The following is a 14,862-nucleotide window of genomic DNA, read 5'->3' on the forward strand; positions in this document are numbered from 1 at the left end:
CTTGTTACGGAATACGAAGGGAGATATTACACATGAACTATTAAAAAAAAACGACCATTTTTTCCAGCATTGGAAATATATTTTCAGTGCGGCGTAATTCTGCGTGGTTTTAAATCAGAGTTTCCGCCAATGCGATTAATTCGTTAGATGATAAAAATGATAACGCGACGTCGCGTGAAAGCCGGTACCATCCGGGTACTTGTGCCGCTTCGCGTTATACGCGATCATTAATCGCAAAAAGTGTCTTGTTACGGAATGCGAACGGAAATGTTACATATAAACTATAAAAAAAAACCATCATTTCTTTCCAGCATTGGAAAAATATTTTCAATAACGACAATGTAAATAAGGCCAAGATTAACGAGCTTTTCTAGTTAACAATATTGACAAAGATGCTTTACTAATGAGTATATGTATATAATTACATTAAACACTCAAAGTTTGCAGACGCGTTTCGGCACACATTTGAATAGAAAATTATAATATTGATGTTATGTTACTTAATTGGTGTTTACTGGATATGTTAAAGAATACAACTTTAACATTTTTTAACATCAGTGATTTTTATTGACCGTATCTGGCAATTAAAATTCTTATTGCGAAAAATATTACCTCAGCCAGGATTCGAACCTGGGATCTCCCTCAATCCGTGACGGGCGTCTTAGCCAGCTCGACCACTGAGGCTGTTACAAATAATATCAGTGTTATCAATAAAAATATATAACTGATGTTATTAATTACTTCTGGCGACTTTTAAGAATATTCTTACTAGTTGATTTTACATTTTTTCTCTATTTTATTTCATCTGCGACCGGGTCTGAAATTTCGCGTACCGATAGATAAAATTTGCAACTACAACATACTTAAATTTAAATTTTTTGTACTTTTGGTCGTTTTATGCAAGAGCCACCTTAGATCAAAGTTTCCGCTAATGAATTGATTCGTTAGATGATAACATAAAAGTGACAACGCAACGTCGCGTGAAAGCCGAAACCATCCGGGTACTTGCGCTGCCTGGCGTTAAACGCGCATAGTACATATAACTAGTATGCCCGCTCTTTGTCGGCCCTTTGATCTTATCGGTCCCGATCACGTGGTGTCCCGCCATGTTCTTCATCCAAATCCAGCGACGTGTGTTTGTGTGTACTCGTCAAAGCTACACCACCGCACATGCAACTTTTCTCTCATTGGCTGGACCAACAAAATGTCTGCACAGAAGAGATAGACGCAAAACCAAACAGAGTGGACCTGCTAGTTATACTATGATACGCGATCATTAATCGCAAAAAGTGTCTTGTTACAGAATGCGAATGAAAATATTGTAATTACGTATGAACTACTGAAAAAAACGACCATTTTTGCCAGAATCGGAAAGATATTTTCGGCACGGCGCAATTCTGCGTGGTTTTAAATCAAAGTTTCCACCAGCGCGATTGATCCGTTAGATGACTAGCGATGGTATAGGAGAATCGCTCACTGCGGAAGGCTTGAAAACAGCGTTTAATGGATGGTGGCTTGCCGAACTATTTGCACAAGGTGCAACGCGGAGGAACAATGTGAGTCTCTTCTTTACAAGCTGACCTCCCTTGATGCGGGTGCTAATTTACCGCTGTGAACATTCCGGGGTTTGTCCGATGTGGTGGTGTAATGTTACACAAAGAACACCGGCGGTGCATATCGACAAGAAGTTATCGTTTGTGACATGTAAAATGGATGTAATATGCAAACGGAACTTGCGGTTCGCAAGAAAACAGGATGGAAAAATGCGAGGGGGATGGAAGCGGCGGTGGAAATTATTTCAACCGGAAAAACAGAATTGCACGGAAACAAACGACGGGGAGAGTCTCGCGGCGAAAGTTTTGCGGCTGTCACGAGTCGTCTTTGACGTCGGAGAGACAACGGCGTTAAGTATCCGATTTGTAAAGATCGAGAGAGACGGGGGGAGAAATTAAGAAACCGCGCGCCAATGAAGCGTAATCGGCAGATACGAAAGAGACGGATAAACGACGGGAAAAAGTAGGAAATGACGGCGGGGTTCATTAGAGTTATTTCGCGACGTTTATTCACATCAGAATGCTCGACGCGATACAAAGGACGCGTTATGCTCGAGATGGAGGGCGATGATGCCCCGAGATTATTCGAGTGAATCGCACCGCCGAGTGCCAGGTCGCTAGTAATGCAGAGAAATCGCGACGTGTCTACGTCAGTCTAATGGCCCGTCGAGGCGACAACGGGGGTCTTTAACTAAAGACAAGCGATACATCTCGGGCGTGCTGAAGCATACAAGAGATTTAGCGCGTAATGGAGACTTCTTCTCGAGTACACCGCTCGGCGAGACTCGCTCTAAGAAATCATCCGCTTGCAATTGTTCGTACAATAGAGACCCCTCGGATACCGGCCATAAGAGTTCGTCAAATTCCCGCGAGTGAGAGAGAAACATAGATCGTAGACTCGCAGAAGAGTGAGCAGGAATTTGACGAACTCTTATGGCCAGTCTCTGATTACAGGGTCTCTATCGCACAACGGCGTCGCGAGCCAGGCTCCACGGCGGATTTTCAGCTTCCGATGACGTTTTAATGATACGTTTGGAGAACACGCCGAATGACATTGAGAAAGATGTATGATCTTCCCGCCAAGTAATAGCCTGATAATTTTTTTGCCCCTTAATAGGGAAGTAAACGAGTGAGTTGTTGCGTGCAGCGGGTATATTGTATGCACTGACAGAGTGACGGATGTCTCGCGGGCTCTTTTTGCTTTGCAATTGTTGTCGCGTGTTGCGGGAATTACGACACGAAGGAGTCGTGACTCGGTGCTTTCCCTGCGGCCTATTACGGCCTATTGCGTTACGTAATCTTATCGGATCTTATAAATTATATTTTTATTAAGCATCGAGGCCTATTTTATGGAATTACCACGCGAGTAGGGTAACGACAGACTTTGTACGGTGGAACGAGCGCTCGCTCGCGGCGGGGCAAAGTTTCAGATCGGCATGAAGCGCGAAGGTAATGAATTATCCATCGGGGCGTGCGATCATGAAATATTCACTCGGACATGATTTGCCGTGTGATCTCCCTGCGAAAAACCCACGCGTTGAAAACCCCTTTTCCCGGTAATAACCTCCTCGGTTCAGTCGGATGCGGCGCGATATCTCATCTCGCCCGCATTATGACCGGCCGGCGCAATTTTGCGCAAGAAGGTCCTTCCGATGGGACGGCGGAGAGACGAGAGCGGATTACTTAATCATGCCTGATGCTGTTTACTCCGGCGCTCAAAAAGAAACGGAGGAGGCGGCCCGGGCGGTAACGTTCTTGCGATCCTCGACCTTTATTGCGATGCGCCGCGGCGGACAGCCGGGCACGACGACACGCCGCCCCACGGAACTGTCAGACTGAAAAATCGACCGTAGCCTTTTTCCACCCTGCCCTCTCCCCGAGAGACGTTTCTGGAGCGTCGCAATTGCGGCGCCTGTCAAATTGGCATGCCGGGATAACAGCTACAACAGATGCCGCGACTTCGAACGGCCCCTCCTTAATTCGTGCTTCCTGCCGTGACCGCGTCGCGTGACACGATCTCTCCCCCGCGTTATTAGTACACCACGTTGCAACGTGGTACGTTAAGCGTCGAGTTAATTCGAATTCTGCAGCCAGTGGATTATTATAATGCGCGCTCATTACAGGGTTGCGGTTGCGCGATGCTTACTTTTCGGAAGGGAAGAAAAAAAAACGGCCATGGGTTGGTGTTAATTCTTCGCGATTCGCGGACGAAAGCAGCGGAAGATAATCAATGCGGAGAAATAACCGCGTATTTACGCGTCAAAGTTGATTGAAAAATGCACGTTGCTCGCATTTGCACGTCGGCAGTATTTCAATCAGTCACAGGCATTCCTTTGTCGGAGAAATATTGCTTTCTATGAGCGTAAATGTTGGTAGAGCATCAACGAATATAAATGGGTCGTCGCACCTACTCGACAACTTTTTGTAATGTAATCACGCCTGCCCCATGTAACGTTGCATTTATTTGTTAGACATTCCGCAATGGCGCCTATCGCGCCTGCGTTTTTCAGAACTGTAATTATCGTAAACACATTTTTACGGCTGATTTCCGCATAATATATCAAATTATTATCTCTCGGTGATCTCTAGCCTTTCCAATTCGTTTGCCGGGACAGATCGAGCCGGTATTTGTCGCTTGTTACTGCGCACTCGTACAAAATTGCGTTTTTATCGCGAGAGGGATATCGGCATTTAGATTAATCATTAAAATGCGATAGTTCTATTTAAAGATAGAAATGCCATCAGGGGCATCGACTCCCTTTATGGCAGTTTAATTTAAAAAGTAATTCTAGATTGAAACGTCGAATGCAATTGTAAAATATAAATGCTGGAATCAGGCACGAGATTACTTCCGTAGTTAAGACTTTATGAAGAGGTCGCCGGAATGAGAAAGTTTTAGTGCTTACATTTTGGCATTGCGCAAACAGGAATAAGCAGACAAGGAGATTGGCATACAGAAATGCACTGAATTGCTTCCTGATGACGAAAGCTGCAAAGAGATGGAAAAGCGTAGCGATAAAAACGAGAGGATAACGGGACGTATATTAAAGGAAGCTTCGCGCTTTTTCGTTCTACGTAGAGGTATTACTTCAATGTCAGCCGGAAATGTTGATTGCCAATCCTTCTGTGTCAGCATGTTGAAGGGAATTAAACGTTATTACCACCCGCCGCGTCAATTTCAAACAAACGTACATCGAGATGCATGAAGCGGAAAGAAACGCGATTATCTCCCCATCCCCAGCACGTTTATCGCCGTTTTGGTTTCACTTGTATGTTTCAATTTACATTAATCAGCAAATTTGAGCTGAACGAGTTCTAAATGCAATCTAACTTCGCGACGCTATTTAGTAGACGTCGTAAAAATTTTTGTAGGTATTACGTAAAATGAATTTCTCGTAACAGGTACCCACTGCTCTTTTAAAGCCGCGTCCTGCGGGAGTAATTCGCGGAACGTCGCAATCATATATTCGGTGCATTTGTTCTCATTCCAAAGTTTTACACATTAAATCGCAGGACCGTGCGGTAAAAGTTCAGCCAATGCTATGAGATAATGGTAGGTTATTCGCATCGTGTTTCATTTGGGGCCGAGTGTATGATCCGACTGACGTTCAACTCCGTTTCGACCAAATACGGGAGGATATTCATGTAGATAATGAAAAATAGAAACATCCGTGATTTTATTTTAGGTCACTTGTCACAATCGATTACTTTCGAGCATTCATTGTTCCGTAGATTTCTATAAATAGTCCCCGATGTGATCGTTCTGTCAATTTCCTTCGTTCGAACTGGAAGTGCGGAGGTCGCAGGAGGGTTTCTGTTTCAAGGGATTTAAAAGCGTTAAAGATCGATGAGGTGTTGACGGGGTAAGTGTATTTGTAACATGCGAGACAGCCGGATAAATTTGCGAAAGCAGTTGCGAATACATAATTTGTCGCGTACAAATAACGTGTTGGGTATGTTTATTAATATCTTGGACAATATAATTTGCTGCAGTAACACGTAATTTGTTACATCCGCCGATTACTCGGTAGCTTATAACAATTAATTCGAGGGAAATAAATATAGTAATAATTTAAGAGCAGAGAATAATTATTAAAAACGGAACTGTCGCGTTACGTAAATTACCTGATTTTTTTATCGAAGCTGCATAATTGCTAACAGCCTCGAGAAATTTCGTATTCCTTCTTTGCTTTGAAAGTTGACTACACGCCAGTTGTACGAGATGAGCACTTTCGTGGTAAGATATCGCAGGAGACGAGAGTGGGTTAGCATGAGTACGTTTCGACGTTGTCGCGGGACATGTTATAAGTCGGCGTTATGTAGTTGGCGAGTGCCGAAAGAAAGATAGGAGGAGGAAGGCGAGCAGGTGAATAGGTAGACTCGGTTGGAAGGTAGGAAGGAAGGAAGGAAGGAAGGAAGGAAGGATGTACGCGTAGCCTAGGACATATCTGAGCTTGCAGCCTGCAACTTTTCCCATCAGCGCGCAGCAAGCCCCGAGCTTGTTATGCGAAGCTTGAAGCATGTAACGCCAGATGCCACATATTGGCTCGCACCTGACCCACGCCATCCCGTCTGAATCGCCCACCCTCCGCAACACACGAGACCGGACTTGATCCCTTTTCCGTCCGTCTCTCCGGTCTTTTCGATTTCACGTTACCCCCCGATGAAATGCTCGACTCCGCCGACCTGTTTGTCCACGCGTCTCGCGATTATTTCCTCTCGGAAGCCGTATTTCTTGTATCGAGTTGTCATTGCCCGGAACTGCTACTTCAACAACGGGGCAGCCTGGGAATTGTAACAAAGAGCAGATCTCTTTATAACTCAAGTTCTTAGTACGTAAAAGGGGACAGAATTGAATTCTGAAAAACGAGATGAGATATAAATTTCTCTCGCAAAGTAATATTGTATCCTATTTAGTTTTGTCGTCAACCATTAAGAAAAAGATCTCATTGAGAATTGTATCCGGAATTTTTTCATTCCTCGCGTGTCGAACCTCGACCGCAACGTTCTGCTCCACGCACATCGTAAATAAGGTCAACGAAATTTGCGTTAAGCTCAGATGCCTCCATATCGATTTATCCATTCTGCCTCTTTATAGATAGCGTGAAATATACTATCGCGCCACGTGTAATCGTAATAAATCGATCATTCTATCCTCTATATCGACGATACAGGGCGTTATAAAATTTTATGTTAGTTCTTATGGCGCTCATATTTTTTCGGCCGTCAACCGGCCAGCTCACATTTATCATTAATTATTCCCGCCAGTTTTCACACTGGCCGCTGGTGCACAATTACCTGTACATATGCCGTACTGACTCCAATGATATAATCGCGCGTAGCCGGTTTAATACGGCAGTGCATTCTTCGCAAGCTCAAATTCAACGCATATCCCTCCTCGCCCGCAGAGCATTTCGCTATTTCCATTGCAGCGCTTTGTCCGTTTTTTTTTACAAGAGCTAATTACCCGGCATTCGCGGATGCAATTACACAACAACTCTCACTCGGCTTATTATATTTAGCAGCGAAAAAATCTTTCGTCAAGCAATACGAGTCACGGACTTTCCGACGAGAAAATATCACGGTTTATTCTTACCAGTTATTTCTTACGCGGAAAAAAAAGATGTATTAACAAGATCAGTGTATGTAATTGAAATAAAGTCGTTGAGACAACATCAGTATTAATAAATGAAAAACATCAGATTGTTGTCTTAATAATCTGGATATTTAGTTCCATGCTTAAAATTAAATCCATAGCAAGTACAATTGAGTGAATCATTTATGCTTGTAGCGGCCCGTGACGTTAACGTTTAATTCAAGCAACTTGGTTTTTTTAATCGTTGAAACAACATCAGTATTAATGGATGAGAAACGTCAAGTAGTTGTCTTGATTATCTGGATATTTAGTTCAAAGCTTGAAATTAAAATCCATAGCAAATTGGGTGAATTATTTATTATTAAGAATACTCTTAAAAGTCGCCAGCAGTAATTAACAACATCAATGGGCCGAAGACGCCCGTCACGGATTGAGGAAGGTCCCAGGTTCGAATCCTGGTTGGGGTAATATTTTTCGCAATAAGAATTTTAATTGCCAGATACGGTCAATAAAAATCATTGATGTTGTGAATTATTTATGTTTGTGGCAGCCCGTGACGTTAACGTTTAATTCAAGTAACTTCATTTTGTTTAATTCAACAGCATTTTTTTCCGTGTACGCATTTATATTAGTCACTTTTTTATACGTAAAAAAACTATGACCGAATCATACAGATTGACTTATATTCGACTTATATTCATACCGTTTGATATTATATTTTAGAAAAACCGAGACTCCTCTTCTTTACGTCCCTTTTTTGCCGAGATTTTCGTCGAGAGAAAATTCGAAAATCGTGACTCGTGACCCGAATCTTTACGACATTACGTCAGAAAGTTTGGTTCCCTCCGATACGTACGTTCGCCGCAGCCTTCGCGGACTTTTTTACGTGCCCCGATCGGAAAAAGAAGTCACGGGAACGATAAGGTATTGCGCGCCTCCTCGCGCCGCGCCGCAACGGCAAATCCGGGATAATCCGCTGAATTCTTGCGGAGACAACGGGAGACAGAGTTTCGTTCCTCGGCGGGCATGTGGCCGCGTATTCGCGCGATATTCTTTGCACCCTACAGTCTTACCCCGCTCCGCCGTGCACGTATTTAGGTTTACGCCGCGTAAAACCTGCTCGACAAACCCGCTAAACTCGAAGGAAGAGCGGAGGGGATTTTTACAGGCATGCGCCACCCTCTTACCCTCGCGCGGGAAGGTAAAGATCGCGCGGGTGCGTCTAAATTTACGAACCGTAAACTTACGGCTTGCTCGAATGCAAAATCTTGGGGATAATGAAAAAAGCTCTCGTCCGGCATTTAACTTTCGTTTTACGCGCTCTTCGGTTTTATGAGTCAGGAATTAACAGGATTTTAACTGACCAATTAGAATTTCCACGTGGGCGAGGATCGATATGCAAAGTCCCTGTTATTATGACAATTAAGGAAAGTCTAATTTTTTTTACAACTCTTTAGACAATTTCATTTATCGCATAATCCAATAAAAGTGCCGAAGACACGAGTGAAGGATATTTAATCAAATTTTTGAAAAAAGTTTACACGTTCAGTTTCACACACGAATGTTAAAAATGTGTGCTTTTATATGAAATGATGAATAAATATTGCAAGAGCTCAAATTTTGCCCCAGCAAATTTGGTAAAGCTATTAAGCTTTGACTCGTCGCCACGCATGATCGTTGCGGGCATCGTGAAAACTGTTCTTACAAACCAGCGCTTTACATTCGGCTAGCCTGATGAAAAGTTCCAGCAAAAGTTTGCAGTGTCTGTCCGGCCGATTCGCAGGCAAAATCCCGAAGGAGGTCGGCAGGAAGGGAATAACAAAGAAACTTCGCAACTCCCTTTAAGTCAGGAAACGAGGGGCTGCGACGAGGTTCCTTGCTCGAGATCTACAGACCGCGCGCTTATATTTCTAACCATTAAGAAGTCCACCGAGTAACGTATTTTTTCGAAGAAAAGTGCGGAAAAGATGTGTTCGCTATAAACGATTGCTTTCGCTTACACAAAAGCCGTGAAGAAAAATTGGTACTTTATAAAGTCACGAAATATTACATTTTAATCAATTCATTCTTTTAAGGTGGCTCCTGCATAAACCGACCAAAAGTAGAAAAATTTACAATTTAAGTATGTTGTAGTTGTAAATTTTATCTATCAGTACGCGAAATTTCAGACCCGGTCGCCGATGAAATAAAACAAAGAGAAAATGTTATAAGGTTGTATTTTTTTAACATTTCAGTAAGCATCAAGTAACAGTTACATAACATCAATATTATAATTTCCTACTCAACAAGATAAATGTAATATAACACCCATGTTATATTACATTTACATTATTGTTAAGTAGAAAATTATAATATTGATATTATGTAACTGTAACTTGGTAATTACTGGGATATGAGTTATGGGCCGATCGCTCGCAGAAGCACTTTGAGGGTCAATATTATTTTATGGAAAAAGTATATCTCTTGATAAAAAACGAGATGAACATAATAAATGTCACAATGATTCAAATGTGTTATTAAGTATATGAGGTCACAGACCTCTGCAAGCAAATACTTATTAGTAAGGTCAAAAGATACAATGTTTTGAGGAAATTTGACAGCTCTTTGAGACTTGACAATATCACATATTTTGCATATACAACCTAGCATATTAATGCATTTGACCAATAATGCATTAAGTGATACTTTTTTATGAAAAAAGTCACATGAATTTATAAAAACCAAGGGGTCCCAGCAAAACACTCATACTAACCGCTCCTTCGTGCAGGAGCTGCCGTAAGTGACGCAAAAGTGTTACAAAAGATGATTTTGAAATACGATTGATTAAGCCTTCTTCTTGTCGAGTGTTTTTCTTTTTATGACACGTTAATCAATCAATTATAAAAATGGGAAAAATACGACTTGGCGCGAAAATTCGCAGCCCGAGACTGGCCGAGAAAAGCTGTTCTAATATATTACAGCAGATTAATCTCGAAGTTGTGCTGCAAATTTATAAATACGTGTAACAGTGGTGTATCCTGGATAAAACAAGTGCAAAGATAAAAATCTTTTGAGCTCGAACTTTGATAAAATCGCTTGGATCTGTTGGTTCGCGAAGCTCCTTTCTACGTTAAAAGGCACCGAAGAAAAGAGTACTCATTACCTGATATGAAGAACAGAGGAAAAATGGGAGGAAATGCTCCGTCCATATAATGAATTCAGTTTGAAGGTGCACGCTGAGCGTGTAAAGATCAAGCGATGCTGCTCCTTTCATTCCTCTGTTCCGATTGAGTAAATACGATCCATAATTTCGAGGCAATAAAAATCTCTCGTCAAATATAAAAAGTCCGCGGGATTCTTTTACGAATGGAATAATCACTGAGAAACAAAAATTATTTGTTGATTATCGAACGGCATCGCAACAACGTCCACTCGTCTGCACAATGACTCGCAAAAGTATATTTCCCAAGCTGGTTTTTTTTTCTAGTTCGTTGCTCATTCTAGCGGATAAATTTCGCGCCACAACTCTTTTACGATCTTCGTAAAGCCGCGCTGTTACCACTGGTTCTGACGTTAAAAGATGTACTGGTACGAACGTGTGCATTGCACGCGTATCATTTCACTCACGCAACGCGTTGTAAAAATAAAAAAAAGAGAAGAGGCGAGAATAATCAACGAGAGAAACAAAATATACTGGGAGCTCTTAAATTTCTCTACCTACTCGACTGCCGCTGAAATTCACTGCGGATCTGTAAGCGGAAAAAAAATTCTAGGTCGAACGCGAAGGAGGTGGAGCTCGCGAGTTGCGTATAGAAGAATTTGCGAATAAATTGCGTTCTATGCTCGAATTAAATTCCACAGTATGGTGAAAAAAAATTCATGTCCGGCGAAGGTAAAGAGAGGAAGACAGTATAAACCGAAATGTTCCCCACCGGAGAATGGTTCGGTATGCGATAAGCTGACGGCTTATCCCGCGAGTGTGCGCGCTAAAAATACGACACATAATTATATTACATTGGCTTAAAAATGGATTACGTTAGGCACGAACAAAAACACTGTCCGCTCTGTCCGATTGATTCGTCTGCCGTTAGAAAATATATATATAGAAAATATACAAGTCAAATTCGCTGATTTAATGGGAAAATCGCATATTGCTCTGTTGAAATTCAAATGAGATACGCGAGCAACAGGAAAACGTATGAGTAATTTAATAATTCTTTCATTTTAGCCTTGTAAGATTTAAAACGTGTTGAACGACAGTCGGAGGGAAAGCGATTCTGCCGGAGGTTCGTTTATTAAGCATCAGTGATATTGAATATCTGAGGCACATATCTTCAAAGGATTTTCTGTTCACGGGCATTTCCTATCCCCAGATATTCCGTGCAACATGGTCGAGCTAAGAACAATGCACGAAATTAAATTCTTTCGAGTACAGAGAAACTATGCGGACGGGTCGAGTACAAGAGAAATACCATTCAATTCTATTTTTTCTCATAACAAGTAAAGTGTGAACGTAGCGCGCGGTAAAAATTCGGAAAATTCACGGAAACATGCCGTCGATTTTTTCGCGCGGTACATATCTAATCTCTCACATCACTGATTTAACCCTTTCTGCTGCCGTGAGCAGCGATTCATTGACGTTTTCGTTCGACGCGAACCGAACGGCGACGTGTCAACAGATATCGGGGACAAATTCGAAAACACATTTCCGGTTAAATGAAATATAATAAAACAAGTGTTTACGACTCTCTACGACCGCATACAATAGCTGCGCGATACGCAAGCGGCGTGACGGATGTCTATCTGCGCGCGCGAGGGTGGTCGTGCAACGGCAAATGGCATGTGATCTGTCCCCGGATGCCAATCGTTGGAAAATTTCGGTCGTGGTAGAATGGTTGGATCAATGTTTCGCGAGTTGCTGCACTGGCCTTCTGATGGGAAACGCGACCGCTTGTGCATGCAGTACACGAATCGCCCTGGACATTCCACTCACTAACTGTCGGGGGTGCATTCTTTTCCCTCGGTATATTTCCGTAAAATATCTTTCTCTTTTCCTCCTTGCCCCCTCCTCCACCTCTCTTACGTCTCTATTTACTTCTCTTTCAACAACGTATTTTTATTTAAAAATTTAAAAAGACTGGGGATCGCCAATGCATAATGCGATCTTTAGTAAAGACCTTGTGTATTATAGAGTATATTATCGGGATTGTAGCGGACCTGGAGCGTGTATGCTTTGAAAAGCTGGAAACGCGACGCGGTATCAACGACAACAGCGTGGCAACAAGTGCTTTTAACATTTCTTAATAGTAATGCTCGTTGTATTCTTGGGTAAGCGCTCGACATTGCTACTCTCAAAGGACCTCGCCGCAACAGTTTTGCGAGATGATGAAGCACGATGTGACCGTTGGTGAGGAGCAGGAAGGAGCAAGGAGAGGATGCGTGTTGCGGTGTCCGGACCATTCGGATGAATTCTTAAAGCAACCTAAACGTTTCCTTTGTTTGTACCGCATACCTCCCTTCTGTCTTTTCCGGCATCATCGGCATGTCTATTTTCTTAGCATGCCGCGCTCGATTCTTTTAAAATCCAGCTTCTCTCCGTAGTATATATATAAGCGCGATATATCCGCGGTACGGTTCTTACACGCGTTTCGTATCTTCTTCGCGAGATCTCTCTATAAAATGGATATACGTGGGACATACGTAGCATGTCTAAGGCAACCATCACGCGTCGTTAAACATTAAAAAATTCAGAGTAGAGACAGCTCGCTTTTTTTTTAACTCCTTTCTCTTGTATCGCGGCGCAGCAGTTTTCTTCGCCTTTAGTGCCTCCCGAGGATCCAATTTTTCTCCGGCGTAACGTACCTTGAGCCGGGAATAAGAAATTCCTCAAACTTTCGCGCTCGCAACAAGTGAATTTCGTTTAATTTCCCGCGATATGTTATGCAAGCAATACCTCAAGATGTAATACGAACACGATAACGCCATGTGAAATTAATACGGACGGCATTACCGCGCGGGCGTATGCAACGTACGCCGTTCCCCGTTCTCTTTCTTTTTGCACGGGATCGGTGGTAAGAAAGCTCGGGGAGGAGTACCCGATCTGTCAAGGCCAGCTGCTGGAGGGCGAACTACTTGATTTACGCCTTACTTCCATCTTCGCTAGGGGAACATCCTCTTTGCCTTTCTCCGCCTTTCTCTTATTCTTCCCCTGAATGCCCTATTTCATCAGCTTAATTCGCTAGGGACGTGAGTGGTCCTAAGTGTTATAAGCTAACTTTCATCTTACTTTTTTTTTGCTTGTAAACAGGTTTAAATATGACAGCGCCGCCGTGAAAATACAGAGCGGCGATCTTTCCTTTCGCCGCCAAGCTTGTCTATCTTCCTAAGCGTCAAAGTAATAATAAAGCCTATCTCGGAGTACGCAGGTTTCGACTGATTCGTTGCCCGCATAGGTTTGGCCTCTTGAACATTTCCCCGCAGATCCGTAACGAGTTTCTGATTCTTAGAAACTTTCCTACGAATGATTATATTCGAGGCTCGTACTTGTAAAACTCGTTAAATTCGCTGTAAACTATTTTGAGCAGGGACAGGGAAAAACTAATTGCTTGTCCATAAATTAACCAACTTGGATATTTATATATTAAATCAGCAATGTTTATTTAAATATTAACCGACTAAGCTTATATTTCAAACTGTATTTACATTTATTTATACTGCGCTAGCCGCGCACTCCGATCTCTCTTTAATTCTTGCCATTTATTCCACACGCGTATGAATATTCTCAAAGTAATAAATAGATCCGGGGTGTAAATTATATTTCATAGGGTATAACTTTACGGGATACGTTTTTATGTACGTTTCAGATAAGCTTTTTCTACGGGGAGAGATTTGCGTCGTATAATTTTTTAGGGGTTACATGGAGAGGGTAGTTATTTTGTTTGTCTGCACTGTGGTTGTGAACTGGGGAGCGAATCTGTTTACTACCCAGTGTTGCGGCGTGGTATAAAAAAAGTCTTTCGTCCGCACAGAAAAGGAGGAGAGAAAAATATGATAAATTTCTGATATAAACTGCCCTCGGTTTCATATTCCTTCCCTCAAAGCTCCTCAAGGGCGTTCTTACTGCCACCTGCTATCGCCGTAAACTATTGCCGCGTCCGTCATCAGCTGCAACATTTCACTTTTCAACACTGCGAAATTATGCGTACGTTCAATATAAGAAGTAAGAATTTGTTAATCAGTTAAATGAAGCTTGCGTTCCGCCGTACATTTTGCCTTGATCGTCGTTTTTGCGAATTCCATTACTCATATCTCTTTCTCGAAACGCCATTTCGAAAAAGTTGTAAAAGAAGCGCCCGCCACTTCGCTATATTTCGCGTTGCAGTTCACTGTATTTCTCCCTCGAAAAAGGCGCGTCGGAAAAGAAATTGCGAAAGAAAGCGCCCGTTCCTTTATTTCGCGAAATGTGCGCAATAACGACACCGTTGTCAAGGTTCAGACGGAGAATTCTGCTTTCTGTTCCAGCGTCAAGACGGACATGGGCGCAGCCGGTGCGGTGTCTAGGCTCTACATTGCAAATGCGAATAAAAAGGACAGCGGGAACTATAGCTGCGCTCTGGCGAACGTAGCGGCAGCCACGATGGTGTCCGTCCACGTGCTAAACGGTATGCGCTTCCGCTATGAATATTTTCGTATTTCCATACATCGTGGTGGTGCGCAACTAGCGAGCGAGCTAGC

At 42.6% G+C, this 14,862-nt stretch overlaps 1 protein-coding gene across 2 annotated transcripts in view; it reads left to right on the forward strand.

Annotated features, from left to right (window-relative positions):
* LOC105563286 (peroxidasin) overlaps positions 1-14,862 on the forward strand; it is a 105,040-nt gene that overhangs the window by 78,306 nt on the left and 11,872 nt on the right. The window contains exon 6 of one of the 2 annotated variants that reach the window (XM_012014750.1): positions 14,650-14,789. The exons of the other annotated variant lie outside the window; for it this stretch is intronic. Within the exon in view, the coding sequence (XP_011870140.1) occupies positions 14,650-14,789 (140 nt within the window). The remainder of the gene's footprint in view (positions 1-14,649; positions 14,790-14,862) is intronic. 2 annotated transcript variants of the gene reach the window in all.

Source organism: Vollenhovia emeryi, unplaced genomic scaffold (assembly GCF_000949405.1).
Source record: "Vollenhovia emeryi isolate VEMERY1.0 unplaced genomic scaffold, V.emery_V1.0 DF939178.1, whole genome shotgun sequence".
NCBI lineage: Eukaryota > Metazoa > Arthropoda > Insecta > Hymenoptera > Formicidae > Vollenhovia > Vollenhovia emeryi.